The following is a 27,130-nucleotide window of genomic DNA, read 5'->3' as shown; positions in this document are numbered from 1 at the left end:
GCCCCGCGGGGGCTAAGAACGGGCCTGCATGAAGTTCTCAAAGTTTGACAAAGAGAAGATAGGTTAGTGCGTCCGGACTAAGTAGTGAAGTAAATCTTGTATGAAGAATGTCTGTATGTGAGACATCCACACTCTGCCAACTCTTCAGCAACTTTGGCAGGAATATCTCTACCGGAGTGAGTGCAGCAGACTTCAGAGGGCGTTTTAATATCATTTAAGAAACTAGACTGGAAGTAGCTGTGTACAGCTTCATGAGAAGTAAACCAGAAGTAAGAGAGAAAGTACTTGAACAAATTGTCAATGGGTTTAATCAAACATCTCTAGGACATCACAAAGTCTGCCATGAAGATGGAAGCACAGGTCCCATGTGCTGTCAACATTTAAGAGTGAATTAAGAACTGTATATGATACACAAGAAGTTTGTATTATTTTCAGTTTCTCGGTTAGTAATGCGGCCAACCGTTCTTTGGGAGACGCCTGCACACACACACAGACCACGCACACACATATTCTGAAATCACCCGTTGCATAAAAACAAAGAGCAAGACCCACTTGCAATGTAGGTGTGACATTGCGCCCCCGATTTGTAATTACTGTCTCCTTGTATGTCATCGACGATCGCCAGGATGTCAGTACATCGAAATCTTAATCGTCGATAGAGGGCTAAATCATCCTTTGAATCGATGGAATTAGTTTGACCATGAAAATATTCTGTTTTTGCGAAGATTTCTCTACACTTGATACAGCATCAAGTTATTTTGGAAAAACCAAGGTTCTCACAATATCTTCATTTCTGGTGCACGCAAATCGTCGTGGTCGATGGAAAAAAGGTGCTTTGGCAGGTGGTATGGTCACCACTGTCGATCGCATTTATTTTTAATTCCTATACGACACTGATTGTTGTGGGACAGACGAAGTTATTTTTCTTGTCAATACTGTCGAGCTATTAGCGCGAGTGCCGAGAGCTCTCAATACTTCCGACAATACGGCAAGGAGACTTTTTTGTCCTCCACCCGATCACGGCCATTTTAAATTGTACCACGTGATACGCATCGTCGCTGATCTCTATACAAATCTCTACACATGCGGTTAACTCTCGTGAAAAGAAAAATACGGAGTTGCTGTTCTTAGTGATTTTGAAAAACTTATTTCAAACTTCAAGCGACATCGTTTTCATGGTGTTCTACTTCACTTCTACGTCCCCAAGTTCTACCTACACGGTATGCCTCATTCTTCTTCTGAGCACGGACAGATATGATTTATTTATTTTACTTTCTTGTTTCTGTTCTGAGAGGTTAAATGCCTTGATTTTCAGCAGTTTGTCCAACCCTCTTTAGATCTCTAAAGATGGCGACGCCGTTTTATTCAATATAGCCGAGTACCACATAATTTTAGATAAAAATAGCGTAAAATCAGTAAATTCTGCAGTAATTCTACTGAATTCCTACTGAGTTACAATATACGTGTTTCAAAAAAGCCGCAGAGTAAAAAGTTTCTTCTTTCATTTTAACAGAGAGAGCGGCTAAGTGAAATCCCCCTTGCTTTAAATGTTTGCTTTTAATTTCCATGACAACTGAATCATTACAATTGTCATGTTTCAGGTCTGATAATATTACAACAGACTTCAGAAGGTCTTCTATGTCACTAGAAACATTAGAGTTGATGAAGCTGAGGTCTTGAGCTTCATGGAAAGTTAAGTCAACAGTAAGAGTAAAAGTACTTTTCCCCAAAAGACAATAAATATAATCAGTAATTCTTGGAGAGCCACAAAATATGTTTTGCTATAAAGAGCGAGATGCAGGTCCCATGTACACTCATAAAGACTGAAACGAAATATATCGCTGAGCACAAGAAAACTTAAGCAATAATGTAATACCTAAAGCAGAAAGTTCATTTTTGCTCTGATATAATGAGACAAAATGTTACAGAATGATTTCATGCAGCCATGACAGTATCTTTGGCCAAGAACTCCCAAATATAAAAAATTGATCCAGCTGCACAGACAAACTTGGGTTGAGAATGTTCTGAAAGTGGAGATGAATTGTCAAGATTCCACTTCTTTCATTAAAATTGAACAGCAGCACACTCACATTGTGAAGATAAATGCCACATATGACTGAGCATAATCATATAGTAAAGACTGAGAGATCATGGCCTGGCCAGGATGCAATTTCTCAACTTGATAGTGATAATGAATTTTATTGAACTGCCAAGGCGATACTTATGAAGTGAAGACACAGGATGCAAAAGGACCAGTCACTTCTGAGTCAAGCAGGAAGATCACTCTGGTCAAGGCGTTGTTTCTGCAGTAAAGTCAGAGCAGACAAAATCACACACTCATCCACAATAATGGAGCACTTGAAGGCACAGAGTGTATCACAGCAGGTGGAGTGGAATTGCAGAAAAAATAAAGATATATCAGCATGCATATCATCACCTGAACTTCAAGATGTGGATGTTGCTGGATGTAAAAAATACACAGGTGACGGATATTGTGACTGAAAGTCCTCAGCATGAGAGAAAATGTAGATTTGACAGAAGCTAGCATCAGTACTGAGTCAGAAAAAACACCACCCTAGGGATATTGAATCTGAAAAGTGCAAAGTGTGTATGTCTTCATTCCATTTCTTATGCTTGCACAAAAACACATGTCACACCACGCTGGTAAAACTCAAAAGTGCAGAGTATGTAAAGCTGCTTTCAAAAGATCAGAGAGATCTCCTCAGTGCAGTTTATGTAAAGCCGCCTTCAAAACATCATCCAATTTGAAAAGTCATATGCTGGTTCGCAGTAACAAGAAATCTCACCAGTGCAGTGTGTGTAAAGCTGCATTTAAAAGATTATCACATTTGAAAAGTCATATGCTGGTTCACAGTGATCAGAAGCCTCATAAGTGCAGTGTGTGTAAAGCTGCATTTAAAAGATTATCAGATTTGAAAAATCATATGCTGGTTCACAGTGATCAGAAGCCTCAAAAGTGCAGTGTGTGTAAAGCTACATTTAAAAAATTATCAGAAGTTAAAAATCATATGTTTGTTCACAGTGATCAGAAGCCTCAAAAGTGCAGTGTGTGTAAAGCTGCATTTAAAAGATTATCAGAGTTGAAAAGTCATATGCTGGTTCACAGTGATCAGAAGCCTCAAAAGTGCAGTGTGTGTAAAGCTGCATTTAAAAGATTATTAGAGTTGAAAAATCATATGCTGGTTCACAGTGATCAGAAGCCTCAAAAGTGCAGTGTGTGTAAAGCTGCATTTAAAAGATTATCAGAATTGAAAAGTCATATGCTGGTTCACAGTGATCAGAAGCCTCAAAAGTGCAGTGTGTGTAAAGCTGCATTTAAAAGATTATCAGATTTGAAAAATCATATGCTGGTTCACAGTGATCAGAAGCCTCATAAGTGCAGTGTGTGTAAAGCTGCATTTAAAAGATTATCAGAATTGAAAAGTCATATGCTGGTTCACAGTGATCAGAAGCCTCAAAAGTGCAGTGTGTGTAAAGCTGCATTTAAAAGATTATCAGAGTTGAAAAGTCATATGCTGGTTCACAGTGATCAGAAGCTTCATAAGTGCAGTATGTGTAAAGCTGCATTAAAAGATTATCAACATTTGAAAAGTCATATGGTGGTTCACAGTGATCAGAAGCCTCAAAAGTGCATTTAAAAGATCATACACTTTGAAACGACATATGCAGGTTCTTAGGAATGAGAAGCTCACCAGTGCAGGGTTTGTAAGCTGTATTTGAAAACATTATCCTATTTGAAACAACAAAGGCAAATCCACAGAAACAAGAAACCTTACCAGTGCATCATATGTAAAGCTGCCTTAAAAAAAATCCGATGCTTTGAAACAACACATGCAGGTTCACATTGATAAGCCTCACAAGTGCAGTGTGTGTAACATTGCCTTCAAAAGTTTATTTCATTTGAACAGCATATGCAGGTCCACAGAAATAAACAAATCTTACCATTGAAGTGTCTATTAATCTGCTTTTAACTTCTTTAATTGGTTTGAAAAGACACAATCTAATTCATAATTATGTTGAATCTTACCAGTGCACATGTATGTACAGCTTTTTTTTAGACCTTTTTCTACTTTCAAAACACACAAGGTGAGTCACAATGATTTGAAACCTCACCAGTTTGTGAAGTTTCTAAAGTTGCTTTGAAGTCCTCACCTTCTTAGAAAATGCACATGCTTATCTACAGCGATGTGTCATGTGCATTGTGTGTAAAGCTGCTTTTAGGTGTGCATTTACTTTAAAAAAACACAGATGATGACCTATGATGGTGTTTACTGTTACCCCGGCATGCTAGGTAAAGCTGCTTTGAAGTTCTTATCAAGTCATCATCCTTGCAAAATTTGAAAAGCTGAATTTTAGATGCATCTATTTTGAAAAGAGGAAGGCTGATCCCTAGAGGTGTTACCTTCCTAGCTGCCAGAATTGTAAGTGCAGTTAGGTCATGCAAGTCAAACAACACATTCTCATTTGTTGCTGTGTTACACCTCACCAGTGCAGTTTGTGTAAAGCTGTTTCCTCATTTCTTTGGCTTAAAAATATGACGATTGTGATTCCTGTGATCCAAGCCTCAGTTTCACTTCAGAGACCATTTGGGAGCAGAGTATTTGGAAATGCATAAAATAAAGCTACAGAGATGAGAGAGGTTAAACCTTATCTGCAGTGTGTGTAAAGCGCTTTAAGGGACTTGTCCTCCATCAGATACAGGTATCACCTGGCTGTAAGAAATTTCAGCAATGATTAAAGAATTTGTAGCTGTTTAAAGTATATCATATTGACACATACAGGTATATTCAACTTTTTTGTATTATTATCACAGCTAATGTGCTAAAATTAAAGAATGGAGCTGGGGTTGTGTGTGTGGGTGAGAAGAAATAGTAATTGATGGAAAGGAAGTCAAAGAATAAAGGGGGCAAATAATAATTTATGTTGTAGACATGAGGCACTCCTCTTGGTTTTCTCTTGTTGAATTTTCCTTGTATTTATTTCTTCTTGATTGTTCTGTCTTTATTTCTTTTTTCAAATTATTTGTTTTGCTCAAATAAAGTTCTCCTTATAACATTTGTTGAAACAGAAAGTATTACTTTTTATTTAAAGTATCTAAAACAGTGGGTTTTAGATATAGTGATTTACATTTATTGAATGGACACTGTTTTACTGATTTTTAAAAAATGTTAATGTTTGCAGAGTAGTGCGATTGACATAGACCTAATAAAGGCAAAATGTTTTTGTATAAAATGTATTTTGGCTTCCTGATTCTTTTTGCTTATTGCAATTGATGGCACGAAAATAATTGCAATCTGTTTTTTTTTAATGAGTTTTATTACATTGTTGTTAAACGCTTGATATGCATATAAAGATCTTGTTCCTACTGGAGGATAAATTGCTCCAAATGACTGAATAATTTATATCTGAAAGTAAGAATTTCTTATTCTGAATTAATTGACGAAAATTTATGTTGCAGGTGTTCATAAAAATGAAACAGTTTTCAGCAGATACATTGTTTTGCTTTGTCTGTTTGACTTTTATGATAAAAACATGACATTCTCAGTTCTAGTTTATTAGAGCATGAATTTGCAAGCTTTCTTTTTGAGATATTTTGCAATGAATATGTTGGGCTGGTGCTCATTAAATAAAATATCAAATGCAATGTGAATGATTTTTTTTTTTATTTGGGAAACGGTAATTAATAAAAACATGCTGAAGACATCTTAAGTAGTAGAAACATTTGGAAATACGGATGCCACCGATGAGCCAGATTGTTGTGTGTATGTGTTTCACATCTCTTGTATATTTATTAAATTTGTTTCTTGCTGTACATCTTTTATCTCGCACGTCAGGACTTTTATTCTTTTGAAGAAGTAGGCAGTGGGGGACTGGTGAGTGATGTGAGCGACAAGGCTTTGTTTATTCCGCAATGCGATGGTGGAAACTTGTGGAGGGGGTCAGGCGCGGTTGTTGGGTTATTATTTGTGGAGGAGATTTGATTAGACACCTGTGATTCATCTCGAGACCTTACCAGGCCCTTCTCCTGCTCCCGTTATGTCCCCTATGGCCACATCAATTTTGTTGTCGGAAGGCTTAATAATCGGGAGGTTACATGCCGACAATGGGGCACTCACGACACGAGAATTGTGTTCTTTCTCTCTAACACTATACATACATACACGGGTCTCTCTCTAACACACACACATACACGGTCTCTCTCTCGTACACTGCACCTCACACTCTGAACACGTATAGCTACAATACAGTGATCATCGACAAGGCCTGAACACAAGGATCTCTGTCCTGCAGACAGCTGTGATTCTGCGCTTTTGTCTGATACACTAGCATGACTAATTAATAAGAGATAGCCGACACTGTCATGCTGACGACCTCCCCCTGTTGATAACAAAATTAGATACCGAGCAACATACATAGACAATTAGTATCTACCTCCGCAACTACGTACACAATCCACAATGAACGTTGAGATGACAGGCATCATGACTATCACGATGACAGTTGTGAAAGACAAATTACGGACAAATGGCAGATATGATCATGGAGGTAACTAGATGTCCCCATGAAACGGTCGAGACGAGGACACCAGGTGTTATATGTCACCAACATGTGTTTATTGGCATTTCTCTCCTACACAACTCGTGTTCCTTTCGCTGGACAAGTCTTCACAACTAAATTTCTCCTGTCTTGTAACATGTTATTATATTAATAATGTATTTATTCTATCATGTACTGTTTATTGAAAGCATCTACAGTGGAACCTCGGTTAGCGAACGCCGTACGGATAGCGAATATTTCGGTTAAAAGAAACAAAAATTTCGATAAAAGTTTGTCTCGGATAGCGAACAAAATTTGCGGATACGAACAGCCACGTGAAACCACACGTGACCGACCAGCATGTCATCACTCGCGCTCGAGACACAGTTACGATCAGTCGTCCTTTATCTATGCGCCATCCTTCGATATTAGTGATTTTTGTGCCTTATTTTTAGTAAGATAATCCCACAATAATGGCTCTCAAAGAAGATTAGAGCAATTATATGTAGTGAGGTAATGACAAGGAAGCGGCCAACAAATGAATTGAAAAGTATGAAGTGGCATGGCGTCTGTCGGATATGTGATGTCGTATTCATCGAAGAGTTTTACAAAAGACAGAAGAACAGACACTGGACAATTTCTTTCCTTTAACCTCAAAGCTACAGAAAAGGGAAGTCACCCCCCGATTTCTATAATGTCACGTGTGTCTCATGGGAGGGGAATCAATAGCCGTAATTCCACCTTCCCTCCCACACCGCTTCCAACCACGCCGACAAACCCACGGATGCCAAGTTTTCTGATGTTTAGATGAACTTGCGTTAATGTTTTTATGTCTATTTAATTCCATTTATATTGCATTATAACTGTTCTCATTAAACTAATACCTGTATAGCCTGTAACTTTCATATATTAGCGAGTCAACAGGGGATGGGAACCAATTAAATCTATTTCCTTTATTTCTTATGGAAAACATTGTTTCGGATAACGAACATTTCGGATAACGAACAGCTTTCGAGAAGGGATTAAGTTCGTTAACCGAGGTTCCACTGTACTGTCGTCATGCTTCGATCTTCCCATTGCGACCGTTAGTGACGCGAAGAATGTCAAGGATGTGAAGAATGCCAAAAAATAACAACAACAACAACAACAACAAAGATTTTCTCATCGTGCAGCATTGAAGTCTGTTCAGTGAAAGTTAATTCAATTTTAAACTATAAAAATTATAATAAAGGAAAACTGTTTATTAGCCAATTGTTAAGTAACAAACTCATTACTCATAATGAAATCGTCAATAAAGTAAATTACCAATAAGAAAATGAGTCATTCAATAATTGATTTTAATTAACAGTTTCAACCTTATTTATATTAGCTATATATTCATTAACTGACTATTATCATAACTACTTATCGTAATACAGTGATACCTCGGTTCTCGAACATAATTCGTTCCGGGAGGACGGTCGAGAACCAAATTGTTCGAGAACCGAAGCAATGAAACCCATAGGAAATAATGGAAACTGGATTAATGCGTTCCAAGCCCCAGAAAATGCCTATTTACTGGCCTAAATTCTGGTATATAATATGTAGAAAACATGAGTCTCAACAAGAAATAAGAAATAAAAGTGTATTTATTAAAACAAAAAATAAAAAATAAAATGTACTGTACAGTACAGTAAATTGTGTTTCATTTACTGTACCTGTACCAAACTTTATGGCAGGAGGGAATGAATGTGGAGGGAGGAGGGAAGGGGGATGGTTATTGTTTTGAAGGGGAGTCCTCTTCAATAAAAACAGAGGGTAACTGCTCTTCGGGTGTTTCTGTTCTCTGTATCTTTTGCTGAGGAGAATCAGAATCTTGCTCTGCAGTTGCTTGTCTGATTTCTTTACGGAAAGATGTCATCGATGTAATCGCCAGTTTTTATAACCGCCGACAGCGGCGTGAAGAATCCGTCTGCTGAGTATGCCACGACGCTTTCGCCAAATTTGCAGGCAAAAGCAAACAGCCTGCAGAAGCGGTTATTTCAAATATCCATCTGGCGGCCCCAGTTGGTGAAGGGGCTGAAGAATTGCCATGTTCGACGGGAAACGTCCCAGACACCTGGCTGACAATGAGTCCTCTTCTTTTGCCGACCTACTGAAGACGGCAAAGCGTGTAGAGAGAGAGGAGGAGGGCAATGAAGACAGGGAGGACGAGATAGATCGCCTGACTGCACGAGTCAGGCAGCTGAAATGGAAACGGCCTCCCAGCCTCATAGGATCCAACAAAGTAATATCCTCTCCACCCGCACCGCACGACCGGCGGCACTTGTGTGCTATTGGTGCGAACGAGAGGGCACCGGGAGGCTGATTGTCAGCATAAACAGAGATACCTGCGACGACAGCAGGCGAGACAACGAGATGGTCAAAGATTCAGCCCTATCACAAACAGCTTTTACAGGCGAGGAGGAGGGCGGCGCGGCGTCCAAGCGGCAGCGATTAACAACATCTCGGAGGACAGCAGCCCAACCGGTCAGGAAAACATGACTGTCCCCGTCGTCTTGTAACAGGATGACGGGGAAAGGAGTTGTAGCAGGACTGACTGGAAAGTGTCCGACGGTGGAGGCGGAAATTCAAGGAATTCGAGTACTGGCGCTGCTCGACACCGGCAGTGAGGTGACGACAGTCACTGATGAATGGGCCCGAGGGCATATACAGAATTTACAATTAAATCATCTCCCCATCACCTTTGAGAGGGACCGGCGGAGCGGAAGTGCCATATTCAGGAGTAGCGCTGGTGGATATTAAAGTTTTTGACCAGTGTCTGAAAGACATTCCTATCCTAATTGTCAATGATCCTGTCGATGCGGGCACAAGAGAGCGCAGGAGGCGTGTACCACTTCTACTAGGGATGAACGTCCTTGATCGGATACCTGACGCCACCGCAGATGTGCCGCATGCAGTACAGGTAGCAGTGCGTGAGGCTCACCTTGAGAGGACAGTGTCAACAAAAGGACTGGCTAGGGCCGCTGTCAACACGTATGTTCCTGCATTTTCAATGGTCACAATTAAAGTGACGAGCGTGCCGTACCATCGCCTCTGCTCGCCGCCCCCGTAGCACAACCATTACCAGGGGGCTGGTGCTAGTCCCCACCCTCACAGGAGCACATCACACCAGCCGCTATGTGCGTCTGGCAAACCTGACCAGTAGCAGCGTTACGTTGCCGGCGCGTACTGTCGTCGCAACTTTACAAGTTGTGGACAATGTTGTTTGCCAACAAGGTGTCACGGTGGATGTCGGTGTGAACGAGTTAATCATCTGCAATCAGTCCAGCAGCTCCCCTAAGGTTAAGGTCACTGACACACCTGTTCGTCACGTGTCCAGACTTTGATGGCACCGTCAGTCAGCATCAGCGACTGCAGGCGCTGTTGAACAAGCATGTGTCTGGTTTTGCTAGGGACTCGACGGACCTCGGATACACGGACGCTGTCTTCCATCGTCTGCGTACCACGGACGAGGTGCCGGTAGCGTGCCCTACCGTCGTATCGCTCCGCACCAGCTAAAGGAAGTGCAAGATCATATAAAAAGACTTGCTAGACCAGAAGTGATTGTGGAGAGCCACAGTGCATACGCTGCACCCATCGTCATTGTGCGGAAGAAGGACGGCAGTGTGCGCCTATGTGTAGACTACAGACGGCTCAATGAAAAGACAGTCAAAGATGCCTACCCTCTACCACGCATCCAGGAGTCCTTTGACGCGCTGGTGGGGGCTCAGTACTTTTCAACACTTGACCTTGCCAGCGGCTACCACCAGATAGCGATGCACCCAGATGACAGACACAAAACCGCGTTCGTGACACCCATGGGACTATTTGAGTATACCAGGATGCCAATGGGCCTAACATCCGCACCAGCCACTTCCAGAGGTTAATGCAGACGACAATGTCGGACTTTTTGTTTTCATTCCTTCTTGTGTACTTAGACGATCTCTTGATATACTCCAAGACGTTCGATGAACATTTAGCACATCTTGATCGGCTCTTGGGACGCATCGTGGAGACGGGATTAAAACTGCGGCTGGATAAGTGCCAATTCCTCCGGCGAGAGGTGACCTACTTAGGCCATACATTTCGCTGAAGGTGTCAGTTGTGAAACTGGAAAAGTAGAGGTAGTACAGAAGTGGCCGGTGCCCAAAACTGTCTCGGAGTTACGCAGTTTCCTGGGATTTGCCAGCTATTACCGGCGATTTATCAAGGGGTTCGCCAAGATAGCTGGCGCATTACATGACCTGGTGACGCAGGCCACGCAAGAAAAGAAAAAGAGACAGAATGATATCACAGCGAAATGGCAGTGTGTCCACCAGGCTGCGTTCGACACCCTTAAGTCGGTGTTGTCAGGTGCACCAGTGCTAGGGTACGCTGATTTCACACAGCCTTTCATTGTAGAGACCGATGCCAGCAACGAGGGGCTCGGTGCCATTCTGTCACAGGTGCAGGAGGGCAGAAAGCGGGTTATTTCCTATGCCAGCCGACGTCTGCGCCCCACAGAGCGAAATGACAGCAATTACAGCAGCATGAAGTTGGAATTTCTTGCGATGAAGTGGCGGTGACTGACAAGTTCAGACACTACCTGCTAGGTGCACAGTTCGTCGTGTACACCGACAACAACGCGCTTGTCATTACAAAACTGCAAAGCTGGGAGCAGTGGAACAGAGATGGCATCGCAACTGGCACAGTTTGACATGACTGTTGTATATCGACCAGGCAGTCAGAATCCTGCAGATGGATTATCTAGACTTCCAATATGTGACGGTGCACATTCCGATGTGGACCTCTCTCACTCTAACGGCACTTCCATCCCAGTAGAGATTTCTGAATCGTGTGAGCTGTGTGTGCACAGCAGCCATGTGATGTGCACGCATATCACCATCCATGGATGACGACATTATACTTCTATTGGAGTGTTTCCACAGCTTTCAACCGCCACGTTGAGGACACTGCAGGCTGAGGATCGTATCCTCAAGGCTATCATTAATGCCTGGCCAAAGAGACCCCCGCTGTCACAGGAACACGAAGCACGCGTACTAAGAAAACAGCATTCAAGACTGTTTTGTCAGAACGAGCTGCTGTTTCGAAGAGTGAGTGACACTACACTTGGAGAGGTCGAACAACTTGTGCTCCCCAGTGCTCTAAGACCCAATATTCTCTCATTAGTACATGACCGCATGGGGCACCAAGATTTGACCGGACTATTTCACTGTTAAAAGCCAGAGTATACTGGCCGGGATGTACTGTGATGTTAAAAAACTACATAGACAATTGTGACAGGTGTGTGTTAAACCGTCGACAATGTGCACCAACACCTTCAGGACATCTGCTTGCTGATTACCCACTTGCAGTGCTGGCCATTGACTTACAAGTTAGAAATGTCAAGTGATGGCAGGGACAATGTACTAATAATGACTGAGTGTTTACAAAATTCACGCAGGCCATTCCCACAAGGATCAGCAAGCCGATACTGTCGCAAAGGTGTTGGTGCAAGAATGGTTCCAAAGGTTTGGTGTCCCTCAGCGACTCCATAGTGACCAGGCCGGGACTTTGAGGGCAAAGTGGTGCAAGCATTGTGCCAGCTCTATGACATCAAGAAGTCCGCACGACGCCATACCATCCCCAAGGAAATGGTCAGTGTGAGCGATTCAATAGATCCATGCACGACCTTCTTAGAACGCTACCTGTTGAACACAAGCGGCGGTGGCCAGAATACCTGCCGGAATTACTTCAGGCCTACAACAGCACCCCACATGCGTCAACAGGTTTCGCACCATATTTCTTATTGTTTGGCAGGGAGCCACGCCTTCCGGTTGACTATTTTCTGGGTCGACAAAGCCCTTCTGCCGTGAGCACAAGCGACTGGGTGCGACAACATCGTCTTCGGCTGCAGGAGGCCTTTTACAAGGCTCTGCGTAATACCAAGGATGCGGCACGGAACCGTGAGCGGCACACAGACAAGCGGGCGAGAGACCAACCACTGCACGTCGGGCAGTACGTATATATTATCAACAGAGTCACCGGCCGCAATAAAATGCAAGACATCTGGAAGCCAGACTTGCACGTGATCACCAACCGCCCATTTGGGGAGAAGAGTGCGGTATACACAGTCAGACCCCTCGCTGGGGGGTCCGCACTTACTTTAAATAGAAGCGATATTAAAGCAGCGAGGCCACCTCTACAGCTAGAGGATATTCAACTGCCGGAAGCGCCATACGCTCCGGAGGAAGACAGTGACGAAGAAACGCCATTTTGGTATGATGTTCTACCACCCCAGCAAACCAGAACTCTTGTGACAGAACCTGTAGTGTCTCAGCCACGCAGATCTCAGAGACTTGCCGCGAGACAAGCAAGAGACACATAATGTGCAAGGAACTATTTCGTGTGACGCTATTCAGAGACCATATGAATACGAGGGACATATTTTAGCTCGCGGTAATGTTTGACTCTATAGATAACGAGCAATATGTTGTATCATTGATTAGTTTGTGTATCTGTTATTTTATTCATATCCTTTCGCTTGCCACGGCTGTGCCTACGAAATGTTATTCTGACTGGACAATTACACACAGGACAGATGGACGGAATGCCCATGTAGCAGTTATTCAGGAGAAGAATAATCAGTCGGTTAGATTTAGCTATTAGGCGAAGTACAGATGTTTGTTCTACAAGACAACTCTGTACTCTGTAGGTAAATAGTACCAGCTGCTGATGACTAGGCGTTGCTTGCGGCAGCAACAGATCTTCTTTCGAGTTTTCGAGGTTTAAATATTGGAGCCCCCCCCCCCCAAGGCCAGCATAATTAGGTGAACTTGTATATCAGCCCTAGTCTGCTAGCTAAAGCTCATCAGCGAGGACCGTTGGAGAAAGAGTCGGCGGGGATGTGATGGGCTGGAGTATGACGTCATAAAATATGACGTCATATTTTATGACGACAAAAAGGTGACGACAAAAAGGTGACGACAAACGGAGGACGTTAGGACAAAGACGAGACGACGAACAACGGCGATGAGTGAGGGAGCTTCGGCGTGTGGCGCAGCCGTGGCGATTGTTTTAGCCGTGCAGTAAAAGAGTTGCACCTGAATACAAGACCTGCTTGTATTTTTACTGATGGACGGTTGTCGTGGTTAGAAAGATACCTCACCACTTGGCCACAAATTGTTTGCTGTTTTTTTTCTCCTTTGCAAAATTTTGCGGAAAGTGGACATAACATTGTCATTAAAAATGTTAACTGCTCTATTTGCTACCACTTTATCAGGGTGATGTTGTTCAACAAAATTTGCGATTTCTGCCCATTTTGCACACATTTTATGACTCTCTCCACAAAAACGTGACTGTCTCTCTCTGCACTCACACTGATGACGCAAGCAAGGCGCGCTGGGCAGAATGAACGCCATTCGGCTCAACTCGGCTCATCTCGGACGTTCGGATGTTCGAGTTCCAAATATTTGTTCGGATTCCAAGACAAAATTTTCTCGAATTTCCTGGTCGAATACCGATTTGGTCAAAAGTCAAGGCGTTCGAGAACCGAGGTATCACTGTACTTGAAATGCAGGGTCAGTCGATAATAACACAGCTGGACAGAGATTCCAAATTTTCACATGAAGCGCATTTTGTGGAGTGTTCTCTCCTCTGTATATAAAAATAAGTTTATGGGTGCAGTTTATTCATCTGTGGGTGATAGTCAGGGAAGAAAACATCAATCGAAATGTTCTCAGCTTTATATTGGCGACAGACAGTGAGAGAACAGTCGATGGATTGCAACATTTAATGTACAAGTTATTTTTTTTTTAATTTTTATCTCTCTCGCACTTTAAAGCCATTATTTTAAATATAGAAGAATGAAACTGTCAACGGGCCGTCTTTGACTTCAGAGTATTGTCCAGAAGCGGGCAATGACTGCAGCCAGGGCCGTGCTTAGGGGCAGGCAGACGAGGCATCTGCCTAGGGCCCCGCACATTTCATTAAATAACAACCGTGGCGATCGTGGTGTCAAGGGCCCCGCACATACCCTATGCCTCGGGCCCCGCGGGGGGTAAGAACGGGCCTGAAAACTGGATATATATATAATGTAAACTACAACCGAGGACTACAAAATAACACATTAACGAATGAACGTACAACATGCACACAAATAATAGAATGCACGAAATGTTCTGACTCGATCACCGTGTGTGGGAACCAATAAAATACAAATTGACTGTAAATTTAATGATCAGCACGATGTCAAATTTTTAATTTGGGTTGAAATCATAGACCATGACGACACATGCCTGTTCGTTTCTGGGCTCGGGACTCACCAGCCCGTACCAGGACACCACTAGATTGCTGCCGGTGACACATAGAGCCTGGGGCCCGAGAACAGCAGTGTGAGAACTGCTTGCTGTCGTTAGTAGATGACGCTGCTGCATGTCACGTGACTCCACCAGCACGCTTTTGGCGTTTTTCTCGGCGACGTAGACGTTGCCAGCGGGATCCACAGCCAGGTGGGAGGGCTTCTGCAAAGCTACATCCAAGCTGTCTAACTGTACCGAGTCGGTGCCCAGGCTCACACGAAAAATTCTACGTTCGCTCATGTCCAACAGAAAAAGTTCTTTGTCTGTTATACACAAATGGTAAGGCTCTTTCAAGAAGCTATCACTGACGATAGATTTCAGGAGAACGCCTTCTTTCGTGATGACGTCCACACTCGCCGGACCGCCCTCGTCGTCATGGCAACATGCAACCAAGGCGGAGGTGAAGTGGTTCGTGACTCCTATCCCGTAATATTGTCGGGCGGTGTGCACGTTTGACACTCGTATCTCGCCGCCAGGAAGGTCCAGCGGGAGGTCAATCAGAAACAGACTTTTCTGAGTTCCCGTGACGGCGGCCTGCCGGTCGCCTGGCAACAAGCACACCGCTAGCGGCTTGTTCCGTAGACGCGGGGTCGTCGCCTCTATTTGGCGTGACCCCTGCAAGGGGACGACCAAGACCCGGACGTTGATGTAGTCGGCTAGGATCAGGCGTCCGTCGCCTGCGATTGCCATGGCGTTGATGAGAGTCAGCTGCTCGCAGCAAGAGCCGGATGTCCAGGTCACCTTGTGGGAAAAGCGCGGGTTGTCAACAAAGGGGTCGAAGTTCATGATGTCTGAAAATAAACAAAATATTCAGAATTAATAACAGACCAGTTGAGCTGTAGCCTTGCAGATGGCCGCGACGAATTTCTCACTTGAACAAAGCTGTGTCTGCGATCATTATCTTCTTCTCCTTTCCCCGCCCCTCCTCTAGTTTTTATTCCAACCTTGTCATCGTCCTTATTTGTCATTTTCTTCTTTTTCCCTTCTCTTCTTGTCCTTTTGCCCTTCTTCGACAGTCTTTTCCTAAACATAATCTCTTGGTCCTGTGAAAAGGATTGAAACTGAAAAATAATAACCACCTCATCGGATGTAAGATCAGTGCACATGTCCTTGTCTACACTATTAAGTTACTTGGCGGGGGAAAAGAAAGGCGGGGCTCCGGTTTAATTCAACCATTTGATGTCATAGAATATTTATTGCAAGAAGGTGACTACGAGAGTCGTTCAAAAGTCTGCGAGCCTCACCTAGAAGGAGTTGCAGAAACAAGACAATTTTTCACGCCTATTCTATATAGTCCCTATTGACATCAATGCGCTTGGTCCAATGATGCTCACAGATTGCAATCCCATCACGAAAGAGGTGGCGACTTGGTCCTCCACAAACTCCTCCACTGCATATATTTGCCTCATCTTTGTTTCCAAAATGTCGACCACGTAGGCGGGATTTGAATTTAGGAAAGAGGTAAAAGTCAGATGGAGCTAAATCTGGGAATTGGGATGTTTCAGCTGGCTGTTTCAGCTACAGGGAACGGGTGCGTTATCCTTGAGCAAAACCACATCTGCCATCAGCTTTCAACGTGACTGCTTCCTTCATTTGTGTTAATTGTGATGCATAGTACTGTTCATTGATCGGTTTTCCCTTTTCCAGATAGTCGATCATGATTACGCCTCATAATCTCAAAAAATGAAGTCATCACCTTGCCAACAGAAGCTGCCTGCTTGAATTCCTTCGGGGATGGAGAACCATGGTGTTTCAAATGTTTGCTTTAATTCTTTTTGATTCTACTCAGGTTCGAAGTGAACTTAGAACTTTTTGAACGACCCTCGTAGAAAACCTTGCGAAGATTGATAGTTTAATACACAGGTGCACTTAGATTCTTCCGTGACACATTTAGGTTATTCTGTCTGAAGCAATAAAGCAATTTTGATTGTAATGGATTTTTTTTTAATTCTTAGTACTGTAATATGAATTATATATATATATTAATAATATTGTTTATCGATAATTAAACTGAGTACTGCGATATGTGTGTGTGTTGGGAGGAGGAAAGGGTTAGGAGGCGATTGAAACCCCACGAGATCCACACCGATTGGTCAATTTCAACCAAATATGAATATTTATTTTGATTTCGGGTTGGTTACAGGCTATTTTTGGTTGGTGGATAATTTCTCCGAAGTACGTTTACTTTATATTTTTGTTTCTCCAGTGTAGGATGTTACCGGTGGTTCCACATGGTTCTATACTATGAAGAAAAGATTGCGATGTATACTCACCGCAAAAGCATGGACAGTGTCGCAATTTGAGACAGTCCTGATGCCACAGAGAGAGGAAGAAGGAAGAGGTAGCTTTAGTCAAAAACATGATTTGCCTGTCAAGTTAGGGAAGGGACAGGAAGATTACATGTTTCAATATTTCATTACACTGACGAAACATATGACTAAGCTAAATCGAAAGTAAACATTGGCATTGCAGCCGGAACACTCAGCGGCACATAACCCAAGCGTAGCTGGGTACCTCATCAAATAAAAAAAATCTAAAATAAAACAGAATAAAAGAGCATTTCACAAAGTTACTGAAATCGCCTACGACAAAAACTGGCCGCAGAGAGGAACTGCCGGTTCCAGATGCAATTAGTAATGCTCTCTTTGGTGACACTTGGCTTGCATTAATTATCTCGATCATTCGATTCTCGTTCATTGACACAAACATGAACAGCACAGGTAGAAACAGACATCCGATCTCTAAATGCAGTAACATATCGACAGGCAGGTACACACTTCAATGCTAGTCAGGGATTAGTAAGCTGGTCTTGTATACTAGGGCTAATTAAGCCGAATGAGGCTTTATTGGTCGTCTGCTTATTCCGGTTTGTATTTGAAGGAATTTTTCTACATGATTTAGAGGAAATCTGTCGACATGGATTAGAGGGAATATTTCGACACAAATTGGAAGCAAACTTTTGACACAAAGTGGTATAAGATTTCTCATCTGACAGCCATACTTACTTTTCAAGGCAAACAGTGAGAGGTCGGCATCTTGGAGATATTAGAAAATATTGGGATTGGTAGCATATGAGGGGGTTGACATTAAAATGTACCATTTTTACCAGCCGATTTAGGGATACATTTATAAATAACAACATTTATGAGGTATGTGAATGTCAAGCAGCCAAATGCTGATCTCAAGTGGCGAGATAAAAACAAACAAACACCAATACAACAGAAAACGTAGATTATAGTCACGTAGGTTGACGTGAAAAGCAATAAATGTTCGACATCCGTTAGCGAGTCTCTCGTTCGGTCATTTCAATATAAAAGTCTGTCCGTTTGTCTTCCATTTGCCCACTCAGCCAGTCCGTTTGTCGATCTGTGTTTCTGCCAGCTTTTTAGTCAGTTTGGAATTTTTTCACTTACGTACATACTGTAGCAGTAACTGGCATCAGAAAGAAGCCCATGAGTTTGTCATCTGCTGCGCCAGGCAAAGAACTTTATCAAGATGGATTCAGCCTCTGGCCAGGTGAAGCGGGTAGGACTACTCGTCAGCTAGCCCCGCCGAAGGTTCAGTTGTCCACCTACACGTCAGTTTATATTCTTTGTCAAGCTGCCAAATCATAGTCATTCTTTCCCCGGAAGAGGTTCGCTGAGAACCACAGACTTTACAGCGTGTAATGGCTAAAATATGTGGTTGAAGTATAACGACAAATAATGACATAGGGTGCATTGCTTGCGTTACTCATCATGTGTTCCAGCCCTGAATAAAACCGAAAGGAAACGTTCTCAGAAATACTGGCCCATTGCCATAATACAGCATGAAATCGAGTAATTAATGTTTACGGGGACATTGTGGACAAATAGGTCGGTATTAGATAAAGACATGAATGTCGATCAACAATAGCACTTCTGAACACGCCAAAGTCGCTGTGATATGTATAAACATTCAATTAGAATTTCAAACTGTCATGGCGTATAAAGGAGAAGGTGAAAGCTAGGGCTGTCTTAGTTTGCGAATGACAGTAGTCAACTTTTTTGGGAGTGGCTATGTAGAGTAAATAACTCAAATAACTACAGTTTGGTTTCCTCTTGTTTTCAATTGAATCCCCCCTCCACCCTCGTCGTACACTAACGTAGAGTGGAAGGTAAACTTGAGCACACTCACATAGTGGCGCAGCAACCACAGGGGCAAGGGGGTAGAGGGCACCCGCCATCCTCGAAAAAGATACTGAGGGGCAAGAATGTGAGCGTTGTTCACTGTCAGCATGGAGTCCGCCCACACAACTCTCGAGGCCGACTTTTCCTACGCGGGGCTACGCCACCGACACACACACACATTTCAGAGATAATAACGCGGTGATAAAGTAATACCAAATTTGGGACGGTCTAGGGAGTATATATATATATGAGTCATCAACAAGCCAGGAAGCTAAGCACGCTCATTCTAATCTTTAGTGTAAACTAAGAATTAAGCAGCTAAGATGCGGGCAACGTCTCACCAGTTGTATTTATCTTTAAGGAATTTTTTTTATGAGTTTGATTCCTATAGTCATTTTATTCTAGCTCCTATACACCATCTCAAATCAAAACTATTGTTAAAGTCCTCCCTCGATCCTCTGACTTCTACATTTTTAAATTCACACACGCACGCTCACGTGCCGCAATTTAAATTATACTTTATTATAGTTTTTTTTAAAAGAGCAAATACCAGATAAATTTATTTTCAATAGTTTTGATCTTCTGTTTCTTCCCTTTATTTAGATTTATAGTCATAATTTTGAGAGAAACGATCAGAGCCAAACTTTTTAAAAAAATGCCAAGCGAATTTTGTTTCGAACAAATAAAAAGCTCTGCACAACTACACTCTCATCCGGACCGATATAATATAATTATGTAAGCAAATCTTTCGAGGCGAATCTTGCGCACATCTTTAATAAACTGCAGGGTTTTTTCCCGTATAGTGTTCAAATGCTCTTAGTACCAACGTTTAAAAAAGAAAGAAAGAAATGAACAGAATTTCCAGTCACAAAGCACAAGGATTCAGCTAATTTAAACATGAGAATTTCTTGTCAGACGAGTTCGTTCGACTGTAGCACTCTTCTTTCAAAGAGGTTAGTATACTCGAGACCTCAACGCTGATCTCCCCTGTCGGCAGCGCTCATAGTGGCATGTCGCTGCCCATGTAGTCAAATTGTTGCATGTTTTCATAGGTTGTTGAAAGGATAATGGCCAGTAAAGTGCAGCCACCATCAGCTTTCTTCTCATCAGGTTGGTAGATTTGTCTAGATGTCTTATTTGATGATGGCTGTCTAAGAAAAACTGACATGTTCAAACGAATTGCTGACCTCATCGAGCTCCAGAAATACCCTTGACGGCTTCGGTATGATAGCAACCAGCATGAAGTGTCGATGTGTTGTCGATTCTACTTTTGACGTAAAGATGCCAGGAAACTATTTCTTACTGCTAAACAGTGGTGATTATTTATAAAACAGCTTAATAGGTTCTGCTTTTGTTCAATGTTCAGGGACTTTCATCCCTTGTGAAATTTGCCCCGCATAACTCGACAGCGGGTAGCAACACCCACAAGTCTTTGTCTTGGTATTACAATAAATGATATTATAAATAAATATTATGTGACATACAACTTGTTCAGTTAGATATTTTACCTTTCTAGAGGAAGAAAAGAAAACGAGGAAGAAACATCTCAGTACTGATGATGTTACAAACCAGGGTCGCTACTTGTTGAACAACTTCATCCATGAACGCATGGTTCGCGATGGAATCATCAACACACCAGGGGTTGATGAATTGCAGGAACCAGGAACGCCATGTGGTAAGGTTTATGCAAAATATGCAAAATCTTAGGTCGATGTCAATGCCATTTGTCATAGACAGTTGGTGTGAATGGCTAGATTAAATCATTCACTGTTGTGAAGAGAGTATTGATTTACAATTTGATGAAAATGAGGAAGTACAGTTTAGAAAGGCTGAGAAGTGAAAGGGATTTGCCATGCTTACCTTCTCTTCTAAATGTGTTTTCATAAAATTATTAAAGTCTCGCAAGAGATGAAGGTATTAAAGTGTTGTTTACAGTCACATGAAGCTGGGTCATCAGAATAGTTTACTTCACATCTATATCCCATAGCTTTGCTGTTGCTTTCTAGGTAGTTATCTTTGATACTGCTTGAATAAGGCTTTTGTGTTGCAGGGCTATATTGTGTATATACTTCAAAATTGTCTTGCAAGTATTATAATATTTTTAAAAATAAGTTTAAAAGGTGTGAAAAGTAAAGATTATAATTTCTTGAAACAGCTGATGAAAAGACTAAAGGAAGCATAATTTGACCAGTTTTGTTTTAAAATTTAACTTTTATTTTCCTTTCTACAGGACCTCCAATGGACCACAGCAGAGAAATTGCTCGAGCTCTGCGTTTCATTGGAGATGAGTTAGACAAAGATCACAAAATTCAAGAGTAAGTGGTTTGTTGTGAAGTAATATTCCTCAGATTTTATAGTATGCAAGATCCCATAATTTATTGTAACTACAGTTGAACTATTGTAAATCAACTTTCCGCAAGTCAAAATTCTCCATAACTTGAATTTTAAACATCATTTGGTTGGTTTTCCATTAAAGCAATGCATATTCAACTTTCGTAGCTCAAATCGGCCTAGCCAAAAATAATTTTAAGCCGGTTAGCATATTGAAAACATTTGAAAATACGTCGAAAAGTGTAAAATCTTGTACTCCTCCCCCATCGGCCCTGTGCTCCCATATTCTCCTTTCTATATAAGAAACATGTGCAATTAATGCGACTCCATATCTGCAGGGTGCTGGAGTGTCTTTAAAAGAATGACAAGAAATGAGCATTTGGTTAAAATTAAACTTTAATAGTGGCCAGAGGGCCAGAACCCACTTGCCCCCAACTCTTCTCTCTTTTGTTTTGCAATTGCCAATAGAATGATGTATGAGTACATTCAGAAATAAAGATGTCCACAGAGAAGAAAATAATCTTTTTCTGACAAACTTCCTTAACTTAACCGTTCCGTAACTCAAATGTTTTAATCGCTCCCATGAAGCTTCGACTTATAGAAGTTTGACTGTAGTATTATTTATTCAAAATTTATTGAATTATTCTCATATTTTTTCATTATTAATTTGCATAAAGGAAGTTTTAGCAAAAACTTTGTTTAGATGTAGTGTAAGGTTAGCCTTAATCTTAACTCTTACTATACTGGGGGTTTCAGGGTGCTAAGCTACTTTCTTTTGGGTTGTTTTACAAAGACTCACTGATTGAATGCAAATGTATTGGAAAGTACACTTGTTTTATACCAAACTAAAGAAAAAAATGATAAACGCGATACCAAAAGAAAAAGTTAAAGGAAGCATTCATCCTCTGTATTTAATAGTGCTACACAAAGGATGCATCAGAAAATCATGACAATCTGAATATTATGACAAAACACGCTAAAACAATTTCCAAATATATTATAAATTCTTGCAAAAGAAGCAACCACTATAAAAATTATAATGTACTCTTTGTAAAAATACTCTTGTTTGAGACTTTATGAGTAGTCCTTACCAATCATAAAAAGTAAACGTTTGGCTTACATTTCTTAGTCACAACTAGTGGTCACATGGCTTAGACGAATGATTCCATTATCTCCATCTTCTTAGTCATCATTTTCATCAGAAGTGAGAAAGAACTCATCCTCTAAATTCAAACATTCAGCTTCAGACTCAAAATAGAGATGCTTCTCCACTAAATAGCGGAAACAATCCATGTGTATGCACAGTGATGTCTCTTCTTTCTCTTCATTTTACTCAAATATTTTAAAATTTGAGTACTTGAGTACAGCTATATAAATCTTAAGTTTTTTTTAAAGGTACTCCTAAAGCAATAAAATAACTTTTGGTGTAAAGTTTTAAAATAAACCGAGTGCCATTTTATATTAGGCGAAGTTTGATATTATATTTTTGAAATGAAGGGAGTTGTATAGTGAGAGTTAAGTTTCAGTTCCATAAAAATAAATTGTGTAACTATTCACTCTTTTTGGTTTACAATAAAAGAAAATATTTATTTCCAGATTGGTAAAGAAGGTTCCCCCAGAGGCAGAAAGAAGAGTTTTTCTGAGCGTAGCTTCAAAAATCTTTGAGGATGGCGTATTTAACTGGGGACGTGTGGTAGCTCTGTTCTATTTTGCTTATAAAGTCTGCATCAAGGTGAGTAGATGTTTTTGTGAAAAGCAAGATGGCTACCATGTCATATGATTTTATACAAATACAGTGTACCAGCAATAAAATGAGAAATAAATTTACCACAAACAATTTTCAAGTTTGCAATCCAATGTTCTTCCTTCAACTGTGAAATGACTGCAGTGAGTGTTAAATACAGGTCAACTGCAGTTAATTTTTTGGTATAATTTTTAAAAGAGAAATGCTGTTAAACAGTGTTCTTCACTATTTTCCCAGACAGCATGATCCAGCAGTATATCAGTACAGTAGCTGTCACAATGACACTGTAGATTCTTTGTTCAAATCTCATCTCAGAGTTAAATAATTTCTCTGAAGGTTGTGCATCATTTTATGACAAGCTTATTTTGATATTCCTTTAGCTGCTAACTTTGCATAAAACAACCACAAACATTCCCAAATAAGCTCAGAAATTAAAGGATTTTGATACACTAAAGAATTGCTCTGATTTATGTAAGGAAAAAAGTTTTTGCTAAATTTTTGGAGGTTTTTTGGTAAGAATATTCATGTAGCTTATTAGTTTGTGTGAATGAATACAGAAGTTGAAGAAAGAAATGAGTGAAAGAAACTTCAGTCAATTTGAGGATCTCCGAAAAAGATAGTACGTGTGAAAATCTTAAAAAGGAGATTTTGCGTGAAGCTGAAGCCAATCTGATCAACATTGTGCAATCCTGGAGCAAATGAAGTTTAAATAAGCAAGAGCTTACAAGCTTATAAGACTGAAGTATTTTCTTTTGCATGTTTTACTCCCACTTTGGTAGTTAGACTTTGTTATTTGATATAAGAAGTGGATAATTAAAAAAAAATGGCATCATTTATGTCCAGTCATGTTTTTAGCATTGATTGTGACATTGATCACATTTTTTCATTGCAAGACGATTCTGTTGCTTGTTACAGGCTCTAGATCGAATACCATTAATACGTGCAATCATAAATCTCATCATGGATTTCATCAGAGATCGAGTGGCCCAGTGGATCATTGAGCGTGGAGGATGGGTTAGTATATATATTAAAGATTTTAATGTGTATATACTTCCTAGATTTAATTATTAATGGGCAGGATTAATGGTGTAATACTTCATCAAGTTCAGAATATTTTGTAAGGACATTCCTTAATCTGAAAGTCAATTTATGCAAACTGCACTTTCAAGTGTAAACCACTCGGCTAGTGACTAATTAGAGAAAATTCAAAAATATGTTTCAAATTGTTCTTGGGTCATAGTGAGTTATGTTTTGTCGCCATTTTTCTCATTTTCTTGCATTTTAGCCCACTTATTTCTTTTCTCTTTTTCCTTACTTTTTGTTTGTTTCGTTTTATTGAATGTTAACCTCCTGTTCTTTGGACTATTTCTTGCTTAGTTTGTTATGCTAGTTTTTATTTTGGTGACTGTCACTCTAAATATTTAACTTATCAGATTAATGTGTTTGTAATACCTTTTGTTTTCCTGGAGGTAAAATTGTTCAAAATTCAAGTTTGGTTACAATTCACAACAGTTTAACTTCCACGAATATCTACATCTTACAGTTACCATACTGCAGAATATTTCCCTCAGAAAATAACAATATTTACACAAAATAGAATTTTGAGCATCAGAGGATTCTATAAAAGTAATATTACATTAAAACACAATACAGTGGAACCTCGGTTAGCGAACGCCTCGGATAGCGAATTTTTCGGTTAACGAACAAAAATTTCGCTAAAAATTTGTCTCGGATAGCGAACAAAATTTCGGATAACGAACAAATTTCGTTAAAAATTTGTCTCCGATAGCGAACAAAATTTCGGATAACGAACAGCCACGTGAACCACACGTGACCGACCAGCATGTAATCATTCGCGCTCGAGACAGTTACGATCAGTCGTTCCTTACCTGTGCGCATCCTTCTTATTTAGTGATTGTTGTGCTTTATTTTAATAAGATAATCCTCAATCATGGCTCCAAAGAAGATTAAGAGCAATTAATAGTAGTGAGGTAATGACAAGGACGCGGCCAACAAATGAATTGAAAAAGGAAATGATTTCAAAGTATGAAGGTGGCATGCGTCTGTCGGATATGTGATGTCGTATTACCGAAGAGTTTTACAAAAAAAGGCAGAAGAAGCAGACACTGGACAAGTTTTTTTCTTCAACCTCAAAGCTACAGAAAAGGAAGTCTCCCCCGATTTTATAATGTCACGTGTGCTCATGGAGAGGGGATTCAAAGCAGTAGTTCCACCCTTCCTCCCCACACCTGTTTCCAACCACGCCGTCAAAACGGCAAGTTTTCTGTGTAAATGCTTTCTTTAATGTTTTTATGTTTATTTAACTCCGTTTATATTGCATTATAACTGTTCTCATTAAAACAAATACCTATATATATATACAGCCTGTAACTTTCAAATAGCGAGTCAACAGGGGCTGGGAACCAATTAAATCTATTTTCTTTATTTCTTATGGAAAAAATTGTTTCGGATAACGAACATTTCGGTTAACGAACAGCTTTCCAGAACGGATTAAGTTCGTTAACCGAGGTTCCACTGTACAAACATTTAGATCCATTATACAAAACAACACAATGTTTCATTGAAGATAATTACATCAAAATAACAATATACCAAACATTTTTACCTCATTCAGGAAGTTTTGATTACTTGATTCATTTCTCTGGGAAATTGTATATCTTTGTTGCCCAACCTGTCATGCTAACAGCAGGTTACGAAATTTCCTTCACTTTTACACAAAAGAGGCATTTATAGACATGTCTTACTGCTACCACATCATTTCTTAGGAAATATTTTATCTGTTGTTATTGAATCAAATCCTGCAGAGTGTCTGCAATTGCAACTCCTGATGTGATTTTCTTCTCAATTCTTTCTATGCAGGAAGCCATCCGTGAGTACTTTGGGTCCACATGGGGTCAGATATCACTTGTGGCTGGAGCATCTATTATGTTTGTGGGTGCTGTCTACTTGATGAAAACATGGCACTGATATCTTCAGTGTGTAGCTAATGAATCAGAAATTACAATCTTGCAGAAATGAGACTTTGACTTGATACAAATCTAATCCACATATTGTGTTATGGTGAGCAAGCGTAGTGTATTCGCATGTTTACTTTTACACGTATGAACTGGTTGACTGGTTCAGGCATTAGTTTAAAGAAACATTTATCATGTAAATTGTAAAGAAATAGTTGTGACCTTTGTTTGCCACTTTACCAACCAGTATAATACAGTTGACACACGAAGCACGTTCACATAAGTATGTTTTGTCTGAAGGACAATCTTCAACAACAATTACAAATGTGACAAGCTTCAGTCCATTTAACTGTGAACCTCATTAACCTTCAACTTTTTAGAATTCGTTTTCCTTAAGAACCAGCATGATTGTCTGAAATACTGCAGTGTAAGGATTCAGAAACTTGTTTGCCCTACCTGTTTTTTTTTTTTTTCTGGAAATGTTAATGTATCTCTGTCAGGAATAGTATCAATGAAGAAGTAAGCTAAGTTGGTCATATTTCACAAAAATTTGGATAAAGAATGAGCGATGCAATTTTTCCTTTTTGCATTTAGAGCATGAGGCAGGGAATGTGTGAGTGTGTAGTACATGCATGTGTAAAATCTATGCTGCTTTCACGAATGCTTAAGGATTTGTTTATGCTGCATTCCCACAGAAGAAAGCGTTCATTTTTAGCTTGGAAATGGAGAAATGCTAAGATTTTTCTGGTATATTTTAATAAATTCAGACTTAGTCATTGATTATAAGTCTTTAATAATCAATTAAACAAGTGAAATCTTTATGTTGATTGACTTTTTTTTTTCTTTTCTTTTTTTTTTTTAGCACTTTTTAACTGTTATTCTTGTATGTATGAATAGTTTTTACAAGGTATTCGATTACAAGTGCAGTTAAAGTGCTTTGTATCCTTGCTCCAACCTTAAATGATAAGGTGGTGCGTTACTGCCATGTCAAAAACATAAATATGCATTCTAGAT

The 27,130-nt window shown here is 40.4% G+C and overlaps 2 protein-coding genes across 6 annotated transcripts; one reads left to right on the top strand and one right to left on the bottom strand.

The window, feature by feature from the left end:
* Positions 1-14,797: 14,797 nt before the first annotated feature.
* LOC112560833 lies at positions 14,798-18,668 on the bottom strand. 5 transcript variants are annotated; one of them, XM_025232898.1, is made up of 2 exons: positions 18,336-18,668; positions 14,798-15,709 (listed from the first exon to the last, which is right to left on the bottom strand). In XM_025232898.1, the coding sequence occupies exons 1-2, from the start codon at positions 18,370-18,372 to the stop codon at positions 14,817-14,819; spliced, it is 930 nt and encodes a 309-aa protein (XP_025088683.1). In that variant the 5' UTR covers positions 18,373-18,668; the 3' UTR covers positions 14,798-14,816. The 5 variants fall into 5 exon arrangements, with proteins under 5 accessions (XP_025088683.1, XP_025088687.1, XP_025088684.1 ...); XM_025232902.1 differs by having other exon boundaries at positions 18,340-18,668; XM_025232899.1 differs by having other exon boundaries at positions 18,332-18,667.
* Positions 18,669-20,034: 1,366 nt separating this feature from the next.
* Positions 20,035-26,902, top strand: LOC112559719 (apoptosis regulator BAX-like). Its single transcript, XM_025231072.1, has 6 exons — positions 20,035-20,176; positions 20,583-20,741; positions 21,297-21,381; positions 22,994-23,129; positions 24,057-24,155; positions 26,022-26,902. The coding sequence occupies exons 1-6, from the start codon at positions 20,134-20,136 to the stop codon at positions 26,127-26,129; spliced, it is 630 nt and encodes a 209-aa protein (XP_025086857.1). The 5' UTR covers positions 20,035-20,133; the 3' UTR covers positions 26,130-26,902.
* Positions 26,903-27,130: the final 228 nt, after the last annotated feature.

This window comes from Pomacea canaliculata, linkage group LG3 (genome assembly GCF_003073045.1).
Source record: "Pomacea canaliculata isolate SZHN2017 linkage group LG3, ASM307304v1, whole genome shotgun sequence".
NCBI lineage: Eukaryota > Metazoa > Mollusca > Gastropoda > Architaenioglossa > Ampullariidae > Pomacea > Pomacea canaliculata.
This window is presented reverse-complemented; position numbering and strand designations above follow the sequence as displayed.

What these genes read in the sequence shown, in the direction of transcription:
- LOC112559719 (XM_025231072.1), top strand. Translation starts at nt 20,134, where the DNA reads ATGGCCAGTAAAGTGCAGCCACCATCAGCTTTCTTCTCATCAG. An exon ending in AAAGATCACAAAATTCAAGA is followed by an intron (nt 21,382 to 22,993) that starts GTAAGTGGTTTG and finishes ATTTATTTCCAG; the next exon opens with ATTGGTAAAGAAGGTTCCCC. An exon ending in TCATTGAGCGTGGAGGATGG is followed by an intron (nt 24,156 to 26,021) that starts GTTAGTATATAT and finishes CTTTCTATGCAG; the next exon opens with GAAGCCATCCGTGAGTACTT.
- LOC112560833 (XM_025232898.1), bottom strand. Translation starts at nt 18,372, where the DNA reads ATGGGCTTCTTTCTGATGCCAGTTACTGCTACAGTAT. An exon ending in GCCAGTTACTGCTACAGTAT is followed by an intron (nt 15,710 to 18,335) that starts GTACGTAAGTGA and finishes GTTTATTTTCAG; the next exon opens with ACATCATGAACTTCGACCCC.